General features: G+C 37.1%; 1 protein-coding gene across 42 annotated transcripts in view; it reads left to right on the top strand.

Moving 5' to 3' along the window:
• Positions 1-20,660, top strand: part of RIMS2 (regulating synaptic membrane exocytosis 2) — a 458,924-nt gene that overhangs the window by 240,790 nt on the left and 197,474 nt on the right. For 24 of the 42 annotated variants that reach the window (XM_084751253.1, XM_084751252.1, XM_084751254.1 and 21 more), the window contains 4 exons: positions 11-123; positions 9,597-9,727; positions 13,512-13,683; positions 15,780-15,933. In XM_084751253.1, the coding sequence (XP_084607379.1) occupies positions 11-123; positions 9,597-9,727; positions 13,512-13,683; positions 15,780-15,933 (570 nt within the window). Of the gene's footprint in view, positions 1-10; positions 124-6,453; positions 6,502-9,596; positions 9,728-13,511; positions 13,684-15,779; positions 15,934-20,660 lie in introns of all 42 variants that reach the window. The other 18 variants (XM_084751276.1, XM_084751250.1, XM_084751258.1 and 15 more) reach the window with 1 other exon arrangement.

The following is a 20,660-nucleotide window of genomic DNA, read 5'->3' as shown; positions in this document are numbered from 1 at the left end:
GTCATTTCAGGTTCTAGCTCGTTTGAATCTCAAAAAATGGACCGCCCTTCTATATCCGTCACCTCTCCCATGAGTCCTGGCATGCTGAGGGACGCCCCGCAGTTCTTATCCGGACAGCTCTCAGTACGTAACCACTATATTTATCTCTTTGGGAGCATTAAATATTGTTTTTAAAATGTAATGTTAGGCTTTCCTTGGATTGTTTTTTGCCTTTTTTGTAAGCCAAGTTCTTCCTAGAACATAATTGTGCCTTTACCACTAGATTCTTATTTGTGATAATTTTTACTTAAAAATTTTGGGTTATTATGCTTTATATTAATGTTAGGTTTATAGAGCTTAATGATTTTATGAAGATATGTAACCCTTTTTAACTGTCACAATTATTCCCGAAGTTGGGGTGATGATTTTCACTCTTCATTTTAAAAGGACTGGGGATTGCTATTATTTTTTGAGAAAGAGGAAACTGGCAAAGATTGTACTAAGGTAGAAGCAAATATTCATGTATTCTTTTTTGCTTTTTCATATTAAGGAAATTTGGGGCATACTTTTAATATTGTTCAGATATACAAGGTTTCTAGAGGTTTTCTGTTTTTGTTTTGTTCTGTTTCTTTTTTTAACAACAGAAAAGACCAACTAACGTGATGAGGGATATATGTAAGTCCTGGGTGTACTGGGTAACTTTTTACAATGTGACCATTGATTTGTATCTATTCAAGTATAAGTTAAAACTTGAATTCTATATTATATTATTATTACAAATGGTTTGTGAATTTAAGTGCTTTTATTACAGTATTGTTTCTATATTAGAGCACATTCAAATTTATTGTTAGAGTAATTTTTAATACGCTGGTGATTGTTAAATTTGGAATTTCCTGAGTACTAAAGAAAAGTTAAGTTCTCAAACCCCAAAACTGTTAAAACCCAAACGATTATGAGATTGCACTTTAAATTCCTTAGAATTACCTTCTTGGTAAGTCAGCTGGAAATCTGTCCTTTTAGTTTTAAGGGGAAATGGTAATATTTGATTTTTGGGGGAGCATTATTGTTAACAGTTCTACTTTGTTACATCATTGCGATTTTTTTCAAGCTCCCATACAGATTTTGCTAGGAGAGACAGCCAGGAAGGGTCAGGAAGGGATCTGGAGAAATTTCAATCTCAACTGTTTTGCTCCTGATCCAAAACTGACCTGGCAGCAGGAGAAAGCTGCTAAGGCTGTGCAGATGGCCATGGCCCGGCTAACTGTGGCCTAGTAGGAAAGTGTGCTCTCGTTTTCTTAGCTTGGAGGGAACATATTTTATTAACTTATTTAAAATGTTAATTGCATCCATTTTGAAGTCCTACATTGATACATTCTCAAATTACATACAAACCAGACAGGAATTATTAATATGATTCATGTTTATTACCAGAAATCTAGTCAGTACAATAACAAAATCACTAATAATCCTTACACTGCAAATGACCTTTTATAATACATGAATATATTTTAAGTAAAATTTCACATACGAATTCTTTTTTCCTTTATCCTGTTTTATTGAGTTGGAATTTGGCCGTGCAGTCCTGGCTGGACTGAGCATCAGTGTTTAGGCCAGGCTAGCCCTGAGTTTCTGTTGATCCTTCAGCCTCTGGCTCATGAGTTCTGTGCTTATATGTATATTATGTTTATTGCTTCCTTCCATATTAACTTATAGACTCCCTCTTATCTTTACTTTCATATCTATAGTATGGCATTTATCATCTTATTACAAATAATCATGCCACTGAAATACTTGGATATATATTAATTATTTTTTCTATAGTAAGTTACTTTGTCAGGAACTTTCTTGAAGTAAAATTATAATACAAACTCTAAAGTATAAACTTGAGGTTATTAAAAATTATTCTAATCACATCTAATCTATCAATCACATATTATATGTATATAATGTGTATAAGTATGTATATACATATAAATTAATTTTCTGACAGAAATAGTAATTCTAGTCACCATGAATATAAATGAACAAGATAGAATGCCTTTTATTATTATATACCTTTTATTCAAATTCTTTGTATTAGGTCAGTTTAATCAAGATGCTTTCCTGAGTTACTGCAAGCCTGTCTCTGTATCTGTACTAGCCTACAGGCAATTTCGGTTTAGTATGATAATGTAGCCTACATATATCACTTCTTAAGAACACTCCTATGTGTTAGCCCTACCTTTCTCTTTTGCTTTTCTTCTGTTGACATAATTCAATAATATGATAAGAGCAGTTAAAAGAGAAAGAGTTAATTCTGTCTGTATTAGGAATTTGAAATGACTGGCCATATTACATCCACCAGAAAACAGAGAGGATGTGCTTACATGTTAGTGCTTGGCTCTCTTTCCTCATCTTGAATGGTGCTGGACCTTTCCAGGAGAATGGCTCACCCGTAATTAACATGCATCTTCCCTCCTCATGGGATGTGATCAAGATGATCTCCCACAGGCAAGCCTAGGTGGTCATTTCTCAGATGGTTCTGGATTCATGCATTGATGGTTATCTTTAATTGTTGCACCTCCATTTTCTTCTTCCTTCGGGCATTTTTGCTTTTGAGAAATCCTACTTGGGTTCATTTCTCATTAAATCATGGCATTGTTATATGCCTCAGCACACAGATTATTTGTATATATTTGAGGTGATCTTCCTACTATGTTAGTTCATTTGCTGAATTTTTAAAATAGAAGACACATAATAAATAGTTCTTGTTTATGCTTTTAGACTCAAAGCTGCTGACTAGTTTTTAAAAGGTGTGTGTAGTTAATTTTGTCCCCATGTGTATCCTGCGTCTGCTTACCTTCCTGGGCCATCCTCATTGGAAGGACCACTAATGTGTTTGATGAGGAAACCAGAATCAGCCCAGTCAAGTTTATTCTTCCTGAGCCCATTGGCAGCACTTCCTTATTTTGACTCTTGCTTCATTTGCAAGACAACTTTTGTAATTCTGAGTAATTTCAAGCCTGCATATAGAATTTGGTAGGAGTCTGGTAGGGTGTTGGGCTAAAATGCGTCCTGTTCTCTTTCTAGGTTAGAAAGTCTCAGGATTCCTTTTTTCTACAGAAACTCTCTACACTGTTGATTCTACTGATCATTATTTTTAAATTATATTGTCAGTGATTGGCTTATAGTTACAAAATTAATTTATCTTAATATTTTTGCAATTCATTTTTACTAAATATTGCAAATATTAATTTTATTTGTCTATTTAAGCAAGTAAGTAATTTTAGAATAATTGTCTTTTATACCTCCCTTCATGAAACTTGAGAACATTAAAAAATACTCCATGTATGTTTCTTTTATGTATTTTCTTCCTTCTCCTCCACTCCTCCTTCTTCCCCTGCCCTCTTCTTCCTTTGTTTTCCTCTTTCCTCTCTCTCCTTCTTTCCTTCCTTTCTTCCTTCCTTTCATTTATTCACTTTACATCCTGGTCATAGCTCCATCTCTCCTCTCCTCCCAGTTCCACCCTCCCTTCCTCACCCCTTTTTTACCTATCACCTATTCCTCAGAAATGGGGAGCCCCCGCTCCTCATCTACGCCAGCCCATCAAGCCACATCAGGACTGAGTGTGTCCTTTTCCCCTGTGGCCTGGCAAGGCAGTCCTGCCAGGGGAAGTGATCAAAAAGCAGGCAACAGAGTCCCTGTCAGAGATAGCCACTGCTCCCCTTAGTAGAGCACCCACAGGAAGCCTGAGCTGCCCATCTGTGTAGGGGGCCTAGGTCCAGCCCATGCATGGTCCACGCTTGGTGCTTTAGTCTCAGCAAGCCCCGCTGGGCCCTGGTTAGTTGGCTTTGTTGGCCTTCTTGTGGAGCTCCTGTCCTACAGGTCCTTCTCTCCTCTCTCGCCTCCACTTTTCCTCATGACAGTGTTTGGCTATGAGTCTCAGCATGCGTTTTGAATAGCTGCTGGGTGGAGCCTCTCAGAGGACAACTTTGCTAGGCTCCTTTCTTCCTTCGTAATTTGAGGCAGTATATCACTCTGTAGCCCTTACTGATCTAGAACATGCTATTTGTTCCAGGCTGGACTAGAACTAACAGAAACACTGGCTTCTGCCTCTCCATCGTGTGCTGGTGCACCATGCACATCTTTTCAAGTTTTACATTTGAACTTTATTGTTTTAATACTTTATTATCATAACTTTAACATTTTAGATGCATTGCATGAAATGCATGTCCTAAAGATCATAGTACATGGAGTAGTGAAAAATGACATTAGACACTCACAATTAGATTGCTGCGTGCAGTTTCAGATTCCTCATTTGTATGAAGAAGCCTCTTCTGTAACAGATGTGTCACACCCAGCATCGCCTTCCTGCATAAAGTACCCAGGGTTTGTAGCGTAGACAGCCATTGTGCCGAGGGGGATGGAATGACCCAGGGTATACTGTGTTTCCCTGGGGTAATGGCAAAGGTTGGACTATAGAAAAATGACAATTTCACAACTTTGCAGTGCAGCAATTGCTCCTGAATTTAAGCCTTGAAATGATACATTGCATTTTTTTTATATTTTCCATCATTTAAAAGTGCCACCTAAGTACAAACCTATTTTATATTTACCTTTAATGTGTAAACTCATTGGTAAACATAAGGTGAAAAATGTTGATTTTGTAAATCTGATAGCTACAGGTTGTTTTGTATCATGGAAAACTGCTTGCTGTAAAGGATTCATTTCTATGAAAATATTCTTCTTAGAGTAGACCCTTCATTTTATGAAGTAATATATGTTTTTCAAATATTTTCTTTTCATGACATATTTTATCTTAAATGCTATAGAGATAGGAGCAGAGAACATGAACTCTCTGGAGTTCCTTGTCCCCTTGGCATGTGTAGTTAATCTACGGAGACCTCACACCCCACTCCCTTACTTACTAAAGCTTCATCTATGCAGATTTATGCAGACAGACATTTTTGTCACATTCCGTATCCGAACACTTCCTCTTTGGGGCAAATCTCCACTTGAAGAGGAAGAAAACTCAGATTTGGTACTTACTTCATTTTTGGAGAGAGGGAAAGGGGACTCCTGGTGACCAACACTCTGCTGTTAAAGTTGTTTTCTTCTGGTTTTTAGATTTTATTATTTTTACTTAAATATCATGCTGTGTAGCGACCCTGAACCTGGGCAGAAGCCCCCTCAGTCCTCGCCTGCAGCAAAGAGAAGAGCAGTGGAGTCTTGTCGAGAAGAAGCAGAATTAAGTGTCCAACTCAGAGACGTGCCTCCGATTTCATTTTTGATCTATGATTGGCACCTATGACCTATGAATTGGGTTAATATTTTTTTATTCATTCTTAGAAATGGTTTTAGAAATAAAAGCTTAAAAATCCAGAAGAGAAGTGTGATGTTCCTTCTGAGAATTGAGTTTTACTTCCTGTGTTTGTCATACTAGCCTTGGAGCATCTAGAAGTTCACCTAGGCCTTCCAGTGTATTTTCTTCACTTGCATGCTGGGGATAAGAGCAGTGACCTCCCACAGCTGTCGGGAATAGCATACTGCAATGAACAGGCCATAGAAATTTGGGAAAAACGAAGAACTGTAAATACAAGACGGTGACAAGTGTTCTAGTAGGCGTGCCTGGCAGTTGACGCTATCTCAAGCAGTGGGTCCCATGACAAGTGTGTTAGTAGGCGTGCCTGGCAGTTGACGCTATCTCAAGCAGTGGGTCCCATGACAAGTGTGTTAGTAGGCGTGCCTGGCAGTTGACGCTATCTCAAGTGGTGGGTCCCAGGTCCCCCATCACGCTTACCTGCACTTTAACCTGTGCACAAGCAGACTTGCATTTTCGTAGGATTCATACCCATGCACTTACACAGCTGTGGACCAGTTTTTAAAAAATATGTTGAACAGCTGTAGACTTCTATATTGTGATTATTTCTTAAGTAATAACACACCAACGACTTGTAGCATTTGTGTTACATTTGACATTATAACTAATCTAGAGACGAGTGAAAAACATTAGAGAGCCTGTGGGTTTTGGGCATGTACTATGCCATTTTATATAAAGGATTTAGACCTCGATGGATTTGGCAGTTGTCGGTGTGCTAGGAACATTCGCCCGTGGATATAATGGGCTGCAGTGTGTTTAAAGGTAAAGCTTTAAATTTCTTGATTTGGAGGTTATACTTTAATCATTCTCTAAAATTACATAATCACGACTATGTTCTTGTACATTCAGTCTTAATTCCTGTTATATAGATTATTTTATGTATGTGATTAAATACGTTGTAGTATCTTAGAATATTTTGAATAGTTTTTATGTATTTTAGTGTTTAGAAATATTTATTTCTTATAATGAAGTACTTATTTTAAATATATTGTCATGGAAACACTGTATTTAAGGGACAGTTTTATGTGTTTATTTTTACTTTTGGTCTTTTAGTTCCAGCATATTGTCCTCTTTGGTTTTGTTTTATTGCTTTTTTCTTTAATTTTGCTTACCAGAGCCAAAGCCTTAGTAGAAGAACAACGCCTTTTGTCCCTAGGGTTCAGGTAAAGGCTTTGTCTGCCTGATAGAGACTAAAGTTGTGTTTTATCCCTTATTTGTATGTTTTTGGAAAATGCGTAGTAGGAACACTTTTTTTGGTATGTTGCTCCAAACCATACTATTGACTTCCAAATCATTTCTATAAGGCAGCTTGTAAAATTCTGCATGGAGATTAGAAATCGAATACAAATTTAAAGAGACAATTATTGTCAGTTATTTTGTAAGTTAATGAAATACTCAAATGTATAGGTTTCAAAGTGGCATTCCAATTTAGTTTTGATGTAGATTTTGCATATCTCTGTAAGAAAGACTTACTGAAATAGCTAATTTTAAACTCTAGATAATTTTTCTTTATTGCACAAAGGATGCTGTCTCTTTAAATCATTCATTATTCTACATCCACATTCTCTTGCATTTTCCAAGCAACGACTCCTTGAGGAGATTGGCAAATATATTTGTACCTTATTTAAAATAGTTTTTTTTCATTTGATATATACAAATCAACTTCTAGAGTTTCAAAGAACAAAAATTGGAATCTAAATAATATATATATTATGTTATTTGTATTTTATCATTCCTTTTGCTTTTAAGATTGGGGTACAAGTTGTTTGCCTCTTTTCATTAGGATATTGTTTATATGGTACAATAATGCCAATATAGTTATCTTAAAAGTAGTATTATGCCTTCCCTGCTTTGTTGCATGTTTTTAAAACAATTGTTGGCTTTAAATAATACTTTAAAATTAAAATAGTAACTCTACTTCATAGTATATAATAGAAAATATTTATCTTAGTGCTAAAGTTTTGTTGTGATCAATTTAAATTGGCTACATTGTAAAGATGAGAGGATAGTCATATTAAACAATGAAAATCATACCAAGATCTTATTAAATTAATTGAGCTAAGGCTCGTTATGGATAGAACTATGAAGTTGTATTTGTTATGTTTTCGGGAGCAAGTAGCTATATTTTTAAATATTTAGTTTTAAAACTCAGGTTTAAGAATAAGACAAAATAGCATAGATAATAAAATATTTTTGCTCTGGATATATATTAAAAACTTCAATGTGCATTCTGAAATAAAACTGAAAAATAGGGCTATTATTAAGTGCCCAGTTCAAGACAATTTGAAAAATTCCAATTTCTATCAGAGGTAATAGGATTGGTTCTTACTTAATAGTGCTGATACTTACATATTTGAACAGTTAATTTAGTTAATGACGTGCTGATGCAGCAGCATGAAATCAATAAAGCCAACGTCTGTTTATATAAGAAACAGATAATAGTAGTCAGGGATAGCGGTTGGCCTTATAGGGAAATCTGAAGATAATATTTTTGAAAAAAAAATTAAACCTTTGAGAGTTGCCATTATTGATGAAAGTAGAGAATATGTAAATTAATCTGATCTTCATCACAGGCTTTAGAAGACATTGATACTTGTCTACATTTCCTTCATCCCATGAACAATCAAACATACGAATTTCTTTACTTTTCTCTCTTGGCTTTTGTCAAAAGAATAGCTTAATCTATTTTCTTATCTTTTCTATGTCTGTAGTCTAATGTTGCTAAGCAAGCAAATTAAAAAGTTTTTCCTTTAATGAGTTTGAGTCCGTCCCCAGCCCCTACTCAGTTTTTAGTTGTTCCATTTCTTGTTAGAGACAGGGTGTTGCTCTGAGGCTCACGTAGCTTCAAAGTCACTATGTAGCCAGATTAGCCTTAAGTTTTTGGTCTGTCTCAGTCTTCCTCGTTTGGTCTTCCAAGTGCTGGTATCTCTAGCCTGGAGACCTGTGTTTTCTCTGAGGTCCTGTGTCCTTTGGATGAAAGCTGAAATTCTTAAAACTCTAACATTCCATTTTAATTCTTAGGTAAAAAGCTAGCCTAGAAATTTATAGCTGTAATAACTAGATAGTAGCACTATCACATGTTTATTAAGCATAGCTTGAGAAAATCTTGTTGAGGGTCTATGTTTGAACATTTTAGCTGGTAGAAAATTCTTATTATATAATAGCAATAGAAAACCACTTTGCAGTTCAAGTAAACAAAACATGAAAGCTAGTAGTATTTATTTTCATAGTTTGGATGTCTGTTATCCTTTTCCTTTAAGAGGGCTCATCTCTGTTAGCACCAACAAGGCAAGAACAGAAATAATTTTGTGTAGTCTTTTAAGCTGCCAGGCTCCCCCTTGTGATTCACCAGTGTAGTCACCCTTCAATTTTCTGGAATATAAACAGAGGGACCCAGCAAAACCATCGTGGAATTGGGACTGAACAGTCGTGTCTCATGTGTAACTAAACTTTGTGATTCTCAAGCTCCAAAGTTTTGGTTCCGTTTCAGTTTTTAGTTGGTGGTAATAGGTCCCGGATCTTAGGTGATACATAGATCGGATACAGATCCGGATAGAGAGGATACTCGGTGAGCTAAGGATGAAGGTGTGAAGTTTTGGAGAATTCAGGAGCAGGAGGACATGAGGTGTCAATCCCTAATTATGATATGGCAACATTGTACACATTTTCTTATTTAAAATTACAAAGTGAAACTTTACTATTTTAACTATGTAAGGTATTTTCTCCTCTAAAGAAGGAATGGTAGCTCTAAAAAGTTCTGAAGGTTAATTTATTATAGGTATAAATACAACCTAAAGGAATCTATTAGTGCTATAGTGCCTTACTATGGAGACACAAACATTTGCTTGAAAATTCCCTCTGAATACCATTTACTTTTTACTGTCCACACTGCATTTAGAATATTTATTTTCAGTGCAAAGATGAACATAAGGAACTATAGTAATTCTTAAGTGAAGATAGATTTATAGGGATCATATACAAAGTATAATACAACAGTGTAATTTTATATGTTCATGACTAACTCATCACACCAGGGTTAAAGAAAAAGCCCAAGTGATTTATCAATGAAACTAAAACATCAGAATCAATTTATTTATTCATTGAAGTTATTATAGTATATCCTCTTATTTTAACAAATCAGTGTACTGGGAAAATGTTTCTCTTTATATTAGTAGGAAAGAATGGTATAAAGACTGGAAGTGTAACCATGTACTGGTAGTGTATTTTGAGCTGATAAATGAATATTTTTGCTTTTCAGATAAAATTATGGTTTGACAAGGTTGGTCACCAGTTGATAGTTACAATTTTGGGAGCAAAGGATCTCCCTTCCAGGGAAGATGGAAGGCCCAGGAATCCTTATGTTAAAATTTACTTTCTCCCAGACAGAAGGTATGTATTTTAAACTAAAACATACATGCTCTTAAAAATAAGTGAAAAAGCAAAGAATGTTTCAGATCTGTATCATCCATTACTATGTCAACAGTCATATATTTGTGAAATTATATAAATATAGTCATTCTGATGTATCAATGACAGTAAGTATTTGAGAATATTTTGAGAGCTTTGCATTTACTATATATGACTTTATTTAAGTATTTGTTTAAGCATATGCATATTTTATTTCTTAAGTAAATATATATTTTTAATGCCAAAATTATTAACATATATTTTTGAATAAAAATTTTAATATAATTTGTATAGTAAACAAAGTTGGAACTGAACTTAAATTGTTTTCATATTCTTCTTCACTTTCAACCTCTTTACCTCTTGACCATAGTGGTTTTTGTTTTAACTACATAATATAAAGTCCACAGGTATGTTTTGTATTTATCACTTATATTATTCACCTACCACTGGGCCTAAAATCACTTGTTCAAGCACTGTATTTTTATTTTTGTCATGAATGATTTTGCTCTACCCAGATTTTAAAGGAATTTAGGACTGCAGAAATATTTCCTGAAAAGTAATCTAGTCACTCTTAATAATTGCAGTGATATCAAAATAAAAGGGACTTGAGCAAGCATCATGAAACATGAAGGAGGGGAGGCACTTCTCTCCTTTCTGTCTGTTTCCTAAGGCATGGCTTCTGAAGTCAGAGTCACTTTTCTAAGGTTGGAAATGGCTCTGAGCACATCTTCAATTTGCTGGAACACCTTTGGTCCTTAACTATTTTAAGCAAAAAGTTCATCAAAGTTGTATACTTGTTGGAAATAAGTTCAGGGTCACAAAAAAAAGAGAGAGCACTCTTCAAATTTTAGTGTTTTCAAAGAGAATTTTAACTTTTGACCGAGAGGCTGGAAAGAGGGAACAGAGACCACAGCTTTCCTCCTTGGCTGGGGTGAGACTCAGTCTTACTCAGTTGGCCAAGCTGAAGAGAATTGGCACTTGGAAAGAAAGGTAAGGCAACTGGTCACCGCTCTAAACACAAAAGAACCATTGTTCCAAGCCATCAACTTCCTGGAATGTCGCTAAGCCTTTGAATAAACAAAGGATTTGATGCACACAGGGGAATAAGTAAAGCATCTGCATAAAAGTTTTACAGGGTGGGAAGGCTAAAAAGATTTGCATCCCTGCCCCAAAGACAAGATGGACTACTGAGCAATTCTAGCAAGGAAGGCAACAGAGGCAGAAATTAGCAATCACATCAGAAGTGATAGATTTAAAAGTGAAATTCGTAAACCAAATGCTCCAGAATATGTTAAGATTTCACAATATTTAGAGTTATCAGAAATTTCTTACTGTGTAATTTTATGTTATAAAGTGAGCTTGAAAAGAGTTATTGTGTCTGAAAACTTAGGTTATCTTCTTTTGTCCAGAGACACATATGAAATGTAAGAAAGGAAAAAGTTAAGTGATTGGAGTTGCCAGATAGAACCTAGATTTCAGCTGGATGATAGATTCCCCAGCCAGTCTACCATACCACCGAGGCAGCTGCACTGCCTGACTGCGCAGTGCACAGGGGTTTGTTACTGTAGACGCCCCTGGGTGAGATGCCACAGACCCACAACAGACGTCGCCACTTCCTTGACTGACCCTGTAGCCTCCTACTTCTTAGGTTTCAACTATGCATACTTTTAAAGAAAGACATTTACTTTATTTTGATTTTTACATCACATGGTGTTCCCCCACCTCTCTCTCTCTGTCTCTGTCTCTCTCTGTCTCTCTCTGTCTCTCTCTGTCTCTCTCTCTCTGTCTGTCTCTCTCTCTCTCTCTCTCTCTCTCTCTCTCTCTCTGTGTGTGTGTGTGTGTGTGTGTGTGTGTGTGTGTGTGTGTGTGGACAGTTTGTTAGAATCAGTTCTCTGCCTCCACCATGTAGGGCCTGGGGATTTCTTGTGGTTGTCAGGAGAGCAGCACGTGCCTCACCACCTGCGCACATTTAATTATTCAGATGCTGAAAGTTTACTGATTTTTTTTCTTGATTAACTTTGTTATTTAGTTTTATATTACTTTGCTGAATTTCCTCTTCTCTTTGAGGCAGCGGGTTAAGATAAAAACATCTCTCCTTACCTTGGCCTTTGTATCCCAGGCAGAGTCCTTAACTTTTTTTTTTAACCTCAAAGAATGTGAGCGATATCTGAACCTTTCATCAGCTGAGTTTCTTGTCAGATACCAGGTATTTGAGAACAGTTATATACTTTTCAAGCTTACATTGTTGAGTGGGTTGTGTTAAGGTTTTATCTCTAATAGGGAAAAGAATTCTTTTTGCAATACTCAGAAGTTACATTATCATCTCAGCTTTTCTTTTGTTTGACCGATTTTTACACATGAATAAGATAACAAACATTAGTTATTAATTTTTCTGACAATTTTTCAGGAGGAAATCCTTGAATAGATGAAGCAACAATTGATATTTAATTGATGTGACTTCTTGCAGTGTTAGTGAGCTACAGAAGAACTCCAACATCTCAATTATATTAGTCAAAAAATATTTTCTATTTAATGTACCATATTCTCTAACAGTAATATTTTGAAGAAAAGTTGGTTATGACCACAAATATATTGCTTCCCTTTTAAAATCTGGAATACAAATGTTTGCTTGTTGTTTCAGTTAAACAAACACCAAAGTACTAGAATGAAAACAAAGTTTTGGTTAGAACACATGCTTACTATATTCCTAATAATGTACTTGCCTTTAGAGACTAAGGATTTACTTAATTTTCAGCAATCTATCTACTATATACCTTCATAGAATAATCCTTGTTTTTAAATACAGTTAGTACCTTTGTACTGTTTGACTTATATACCATGATTGAACTTTGATGTTTTCAATTACATTTTTAAGAAAAGCAAAACCTGTCCCTTTTTACTTTTTGAAAATAAGATTTTTGAAATAGTTCTTCGTAGGAGATGGTGGTGGAGCTTGCAATGCACTTGTGTTTGTGAGGGACTTCAGGAGGCATTCCGCCTCTGCTCACTATGGAGAGCCCTTCCTAATGTGAGAGCTTTGCCTTTCATGTCTTCAGTTAAGCTAATGACTTATCTTCCGGCCTCCTTTAGATGCCAGTTCTAATTAGAGTTAATTGTCCATTTCTCATCTTTAATTTTTTATTTAGCATACTAATGTTAAACTGTATGATAAAATGTATTTTAACATGCCTAATAACATAATATTATAATCTATGTTGGAAATTCATAAACATAGTTCAAATTATATGCCTATAGTGGGCTACATAGTTTAAAATATTTCATAACTAGACATATCCAGCAAAGTAAATCTGAAAGCCTCCTAGCTGTAGGTCTCATCTGTCAAGATAATTATCTTATCTTCCTATTAACATTAATTTGGCGGCCTTACATAAAAACAATATTCTGTGTCTTTAAGAACATGTTTTCTGTCAAATGAATAATATTTTTTATTTGAGATAAAATTATTTCATAAAATATACTATAATTGTTATCTAAGCTCCTTATTCATGAAATAAATATTACAATTTATCTATTTTTTAATAATTAAAATCTGCAGCTTAAGTGACTAGAAGATTTATTTGATATCTCAGCTTATATCTCAGCATGATGCATCATAATTTAGCAGGAACTTTAAGGTTTACATCAACTATAATATGACAAATAAGATGATATTTCACTTGACTTTTCACCTGAAAATTTGGATATTGATAAAATTTAGAGTAAAAACCTTTTATGTAAGTTTCATGTTTTCTTTTTATTAAAATAGTGATAAAAACAAGAGAAGAACAAAAACAGTAAAGAAGACATCGGAACCCAAATGGAACCAGACATTCATTTATTCTCCTGTCCACCGAAGAGAATTCCGGGAAAGAATGCTTGAAATCACGCTCTGGGACCAAGCTCGAGTCCGGGAAGAAGAGAGTGAATTCTTAGGAGAGGTACCTGAAGTTAGCGTAGAAGCTTCTCAGGCTCTTCTGTTGTTTACTGAATGCTATCAGTGTATTTAAAAATATGTATAGTTTCTTAATTTAATAGAATGAATGTACTGCTTTATAATAACACTTAGTGATACTAAAGAAAACAATGTTTCTAAAATTTCTTAGCAAAATTGGATATGTAAATAGTGCTGTACGCCTGTAATCACAGCTCCTAGGGAAGCCGATCATTTGATTCAAGAATTCAAGGACAGTGGCAGCAACATAATGATGCTCCGTCTCAAAACTAAAACTAATACCGACACACACACACACACACACACACACACACACACACACACACACCCCATAATAATAATAAAGGGGTAGGGAAGATCTTAGTGTATGATAACAAATGTTTTATTTCCACTTGATCGAGATACTGTTGCCTTGTAGAGCATTTTCAATCCTTGTTATTTTATTGGACCAATTATTCATTTATTCCTTGATTACATTGTAAGCCATATAATGTATTAGACGTTTTCCCATGGGTTTACCTCAAGAATTTGTAGCTCATTGTGGATTCCGACAAATTGATGTGTTGGACTGAATGGTTAAAGGAAATTGTCATAAGAATAAAATTTAACATAGTCTGAGGGAGTGAGATTTCTGCAGAGAGAATAACAAAGCGTCAGAGCTGCGCTGTGTAGCAGTGTTGGGTCAGCTGACTCACACTGGCAGAGACAGTGGTAAGAAATGAAGCCTCGAGGTTGAAAGAACACCAGGGCATGTTTCCTGTTTGGGTTAATCCTGTGAGTAATGGGACAATGAAAGATTCAAGCAAAGACTGTCTAAACTGTGAGTTGAGAAAAGTGTTAATAATTATAGTGGTGAGAACAAATGAAAAGAGGCTTAAAAGGCTAAGCAGTTTTCTAGCTTTTTGCATATAATACTAAGAAATATGAACTGAATGATGTCAGCTAAAGAGTTACAAACCTATGCATCATTTGGACAGAGGGAGCATGCAACCGTTGGGGGCCATAACCCTAGCCAGTGGCCTGTCTGCATTTCTGGTACTATCGCTTTCCACCCCAGTGTCCAGCAGGTAGATCTGCCTTGCCTTGGTTTCCCTTTTTAGCCAAGTGTAAATAATGATAATATACAGCTCAAGTTTGTAGGAGGATTAAATTAGTATAGCATGCGTTACTTTGGCAGCATAGCGTCTCTAATATTGAAAATGTACTAGCAACATTTAGACCTAGTAAAATAACACTATTTTCTTATTTACTTGTAGTTAAATAGCATGGATAAAAGTATCATTTTGTCTTTACACAGTAGCTCTATATAGTATGCATAAACTCTCACACTTGTCTAGCAATCTGAAGGAAAAGAATAATTTCTACAAACTGATTTCCTTTATAATTAAAACATTCCTATTGTCCTGTCCATATCATCATGTGGTGCATGTCAGTTACCCACTCTTGCTTCTCACTGTTTGTTTCTAAATGTTATGACAGTGGACATTATTACTGAGCTAGTGCTGTGATGTTTTCGTTTTGCATTGTCAGCGGTATAGTTCAGTGCACATAAAGTTTTAAGGAAGACAGCTTGCTTCATTTTATCTTTTACTAACAAGGTTTTCTGAACTTAAGTCATTTTAGCCTTTTTGGCTTTGGGATCCTTTCCCATAAGACAGTCAATTTTTATTTATAATGAAGATATACAATGTGTCATGGTTGGTTGTTAATAGATACTTTAATTAATTTTTCTCCTCGTTTATCAGTTACTGTGATGTTACTAGTAACTAAAGGAAAATGCTTTTTGAGTTACAAAATAAAAGATAGCAATCAGTTATCACAGACATCTTAAAAGTAAAAATTGCTATATCATGGCACATTTAATATCTTCTTAGTCAAGGTCTATGTACTAAATATAACTATTTAAAGTATAAAATCACTAGTAACTCATTTAGTTATTGCCAAACAATTGCTGACAGTGTGGCAACATTAAATGTCCTTGTTGGTTGTAACTTTATTACTGTGATAATATAAGAATTCTAAGATGATTGAAGAGATGTCTTTATTCTTGGTATAACAGGCCCTTGTGTCTTCGGTTTGCAGATTTTAATTGAATTGGAAACGGCTCTGCTAGATGATGAGCCACACTGGTACAAACTTCAGACCCATGACGTTTCTTCCTTGCCGCTCCCTCACCCTTCCCCATATCTGCCGCGGAGACAGCTGCACGGAGAGAGCCCAACACGCAGGTTGCAAAGTACGTTCTCCAACTTTATTGCACTTCCATCGAACGCTCCTAATCGTGATTGCACAGCCGACAGAGTTTGAAAAGAGCGTTCTATGTGGTAATGGGCATGTGTTAGTATCTTCATGGCTAATATCAATGATTTTTGATGATTTTAAAACAGTCACATCAAGTGTTAAGCATTCATGATCACAATAGTAAAATCATCTTGGTTGCATATTATATGATATATCATCAGATATACACAACGTCTTTGGGGCGTTAGTACTTAGAGTCTTCAGTGTAGGAGCGAGATAGCTAGATAATAGAGCTCGCTCATGTAACTGTAAATACCTAAAAGTGTGCAGATATTAGTGCATACCACCTCAGTGTATGCTTAAAAGGTTTTTTAATTTTGGTGGCTGGGGAGGTGGCTTTTTCAGTAAGGTAGCTGTGCAAATATAAGGACCTGACTTGAAATGCCAGCAGCACTGGAGCAGCTGCCACACAATCATAATTGCAGCTCTGTGAAAGGCAACACAGGCAGCTCTCTGAGGGTCACCGAGCAGCCATCCCGTGCCTTCTGGTGAGCACCAGATACAGCGACAGGTCTTGTCTCAATAGGGCGTATACGCAGAGAGTGATAGCTATTTGGATTTTGGCCTCCATACACATCCCCGCCCATATATGGGCATAAAAATATATACCTCACACGTCCACATGTGTGTGTGCGCATGCACACCCTTCAAATACAAACCAGTGTGTTCTTGTCCTAATTACTAGCAATTGCCTCCAGCCACTCTATTTATTAGCTTTGCACAACTTAATAGTGTTTTCAAATAGAAAAATGCTACGATTGGCTTTTTCTCCACCCCTTGGAGATTTTACGATTAGTTTTGCTTCTTTCTGACAAAGGCATGACGGGAGGATGGGATGCGTGCTTGCTGCTGCTATCCATGAGGTGTGTTCTCCAATGCGGCCATGGGGCTCTGGTTCACTAACACTTCTGTCAGGTGTTAGAGGCCTGGCATCGGTGAAATTTCGGACGTGTCCAATTATAAGCAAAATCCCATGGCGTTACTTGTTGATAGTGAGGAGTAGGCCCTGCAGCAACAGCCGTTTCCCAGGCGGGTCACCTCCTTCCTGATGCGTGGGGGCTAAATTAGAAAGCTGAAAGTGTTGGATATGTATAAGATTAAAAGATTGGTCCTATGAGAGTCACAGGAAAGCCTAGGGAATCATCTTTATACTTAAAAAAAAAAAAACCTCTCTAATGACTAGAATTTTATTTCCACTAAGCACAGTATCAGATTGTCAGATTAAAATTAATTAAAAATGATTTTTACAGTTCCTTTTTTACCTCCTATGTATTACTGTTTGTAAGTGCTACTACAACCTACTTGTTAGAATAACCACAATATTATTACAATTCCTTCGGGCCACTACACACTACTCAGGACTTTCTCCTTGAGTCACAGAGTAGGACCGTTGGCTACTGCATGAAGACCTCTAACGTGACCGCTGTGTACCGTCCAGCACACCACTTCATACAGAATGGGTCTCTTCTCTACCTATTCCCGTTGCGTTATAGTTATAAATATGTTTGAGGACTCTCAGTCCTGAAACGTTTAACTTTTTTTTTTAAATTTGGGTCTAGAGAGATGGCTCAGAGGTTAAGAGCACTGTCTGTTCTTCCGAAGGTCCTGAGTTCAATTCCCAGCAACCATATGATGGCTCACAACCATCTATAATGAGATCTGGAGACTTGGTGGCCACTTCTGGCAGGCACACATGGAAGCAGAATATAGATAATAAACAAATACAATCTTTTAAAAAATTAATTTATTTAATCATTTTACATCCTGATAGAAACTCCCTTCCTCCTCTCCTCCAAGTCTCCCTCACACCCCCTGCCCCCATTTCCCCTTTTCTTCTCAGAGAAGAGGAGGCTCCTAAGGGGTACTAACCCACTCTGGCACCTCAAGTCACAGCAGGACTAAGAGCATCTTCTCCCCCTGAGGGCAGACAAGGCAGCCCAACTAGAGCAATGGGACCCAAAGGCAGGCAAGAGAGTCAGAGTCAGCCCCTGTTTCCAGTGTTAGGGGACCCACATGATGACCGTGCTGCATATCTGCTACATATGTGTAGGGGGTCTGGGTCCTCCCACTCTTCCCCAGAACTTCCTGAGCTCTGCCTGTTGTTTGGCTGTGGGTCTCTGCATCTGTTTCCACCAGCTGCTGGATGAAGCCTCTCAGAAGACAGTTATGCTAGGCTCCTGCCTGCAAGCATAGCACAGTATCATTAATAGTGTCAGGGGTTGGCTCTCTCCCATGGGATGGGTCTCAAGTTGGGCCAGTCATTGGTTTGTCATTTCCTCAATCTCTGCTCTATTTTTACCCTGTACCTCTTGTAGGCAGGACAAAATTTACATGGAAGGTTCTATGGGTATGCTGCTGTTGCTCTCCCTCCACAGGAAGTCCCATCTGGCTACAGCGGGTGGTGGGTTCAGGCTCCATGTCACCTGCTGTTAGGAATCTCAGCTAGGGTCACCCCCAAGGAGTCCCAGGGACCTTCCCTGTCCCAGAGATGCTCTGCCACCAAATGCCGTTCTCTTCCCCCTTCCCCCATCCCCCATCTGCACCCTCCACCCTGCTCTTCTCACAGCTGACCCCTGCCCTTCTTACCCTCCCACACAGCTCCATCTACTGCAGATGACTATTTTATTTCCTCTTCCGCATGTCCTGAAACTCTTAAATTCCTTATGTCCACTCCTAATCTGTGCTCTACAGTCATTTTTGTTGCCCTTTCTGACAAAATTCTGGTAATTTTTGTATTTGTACTTAATTTTTTAAATGAATTTTAGTTAAATTATTCCATGTGTCTCTTGTTTTTAGTTTGTCATATTTTACCACTTAACATTTTTGGAATCTTTCTTATTTTAATCGCATCCGTATTAAATACCTGTCAAGCTTGTGGTGCTTGATAGTGTGACTGACCCAAGACACACTCCTTAGGGAGAGGTATAAGTGACCAACTAGAACAAAGTTACACCCTCTGCAAAGAAATTATATGTGATACTGAGATACCTTTTAAAAATCCTTTTAATAGAGGTTTTAGGAAGCCTAAGAAAGGATGGCATTGAAGACATGCCCCTTGGGTTTTAATCCATGTTGATCTTCATTGACATGCCCCCAGCTTACAGTGCTCATCTGAGGCCAGGTCTGGGTATAGCCAGTGCTCCTGAGGCTGGTTGCCCTGGTGTTCGGTTCCTGTGTGCTGGCTGCAGGTTGGAGTTACTTTACTGTGACACTAAAGTACTGATGGACTCTAGAACTTTCCAGATTGATGGCAGGGGATCTTGACTCCATGGTGCCTGAGCTGTTCAGCATGATCTTCTGCCCACGCTGCTTTCCTGTGTCACCTCAGCCCTCCTTATAGTGTTAGAACATTAGGAAGGCTAGATTTGGGAATCAGACCTAAAATGCACACCCTTAATTCAGAGGAAAACTACTGAAGTTTTAGTATCTTGTTTAATATGGGGCGAAACCCCAAGAATCACAGCACAAGACAGTATCATGGCTCAATTGTGTTCTCTCTCCTTCTCTCTCCCTCCCACCTCTGTCATTCTGTCTCTGGCATCTCTCTTGTGCTCTCTCCTCCCTCCCTTCCTCCCCCGCCCTTCCTCTGTCCCTCCCTCCCTCCCTCCCTCTCCCTCTCTCCCCCTCCCTCCCTCCCTCCCTCCTCTCTCTGCTTATGTATTCATGTGCATAGTCTACTGGAGAATGGAGAGGTACAAAATTGTTAGCTCATATGACCTTTGAGAGGTGGTTTAGAGGTACCAAGGACTAATAGGAGCTGGGATGAACGTTGTAGTTAGGCCCAAACAAAAACAGAGGGATAGTACTACATAGACAAGAGAAAAGCAGAAATGAATATGTGAAAACACATATTGGAATATGAAGATCACTAGATTTAAGCATTATAAAGGTGACTATATTACATATTCTTTAAATCAAAATGTTGGAAAGTGAGTTGAGAATCTAGTAACTCAAGTGTTGCACCTGTGACGCCTGGGATCCCAGTTTGCGCTGATTTCCTTGTTCTCTTTGTTGTTTTAACCCTAACCTATTGTGTCTTAGGTAATAACAGTATGGCCTTGTTAGATGTTGTAGTATCTATGCAATGGCAGTCTACTAGATTTTGTTCTCAATTCTGTAATTGCGCACTTATTTCCATGAGAAATGGTTTCTCATACGGCTTCTTCTATTCCCACGGCAATTCAGATACCATGGCCAGAAACATGTACTTTATGCAATTGATCTGCTGTGTAGGCTGCTGACAGGACAGACCAGTCTTGTGAAAATTTGCAACTGTACTGTTTCTGCACTTGCTAACTTTAGTTTAGAATTGTCATTACACTTTTAAAACTTTAATTCAATGTTAGAAAATAAACCTCCTTAATAACCTGCTACTACAGTAAGTTACAATCCCTCTAGCAGAAAGAAAGTATATTCCTTTACTTTTTGATGATTTCCATATCTTTCATTAAATGATATTAAACTATTTAAGTAACTGTATCCTTTAAATTTTTGAATGTTTGCTTTTCTTAAAAGGAAATAGGCTTTAAACTGACATCTTTAAAATCCAGAATTCCAACATGAGTGATGCTTTTCCATAATTCCTCCAGTTTCAGTTCCTTGGTTATTTGATGTTCCATAACTAGTAATTATCACTTGTGTTTTAGATTATACAGTATATCC

The sequence above is a fragment of the Acomys minous genome, assembly GCF_964271855.1.
Source record: "Acomys minous genome assembly, chromosome: 12".
NCBI lineage: Eukaryota > Metazoa > Chordata > Mammalia > Rodentia > Muridae > Acomys > Acomys minous.
Note: the sequence above shows the minus strand (reverse complement) of the source record. Positions and strands in the feature narration are given on the sequence as shown.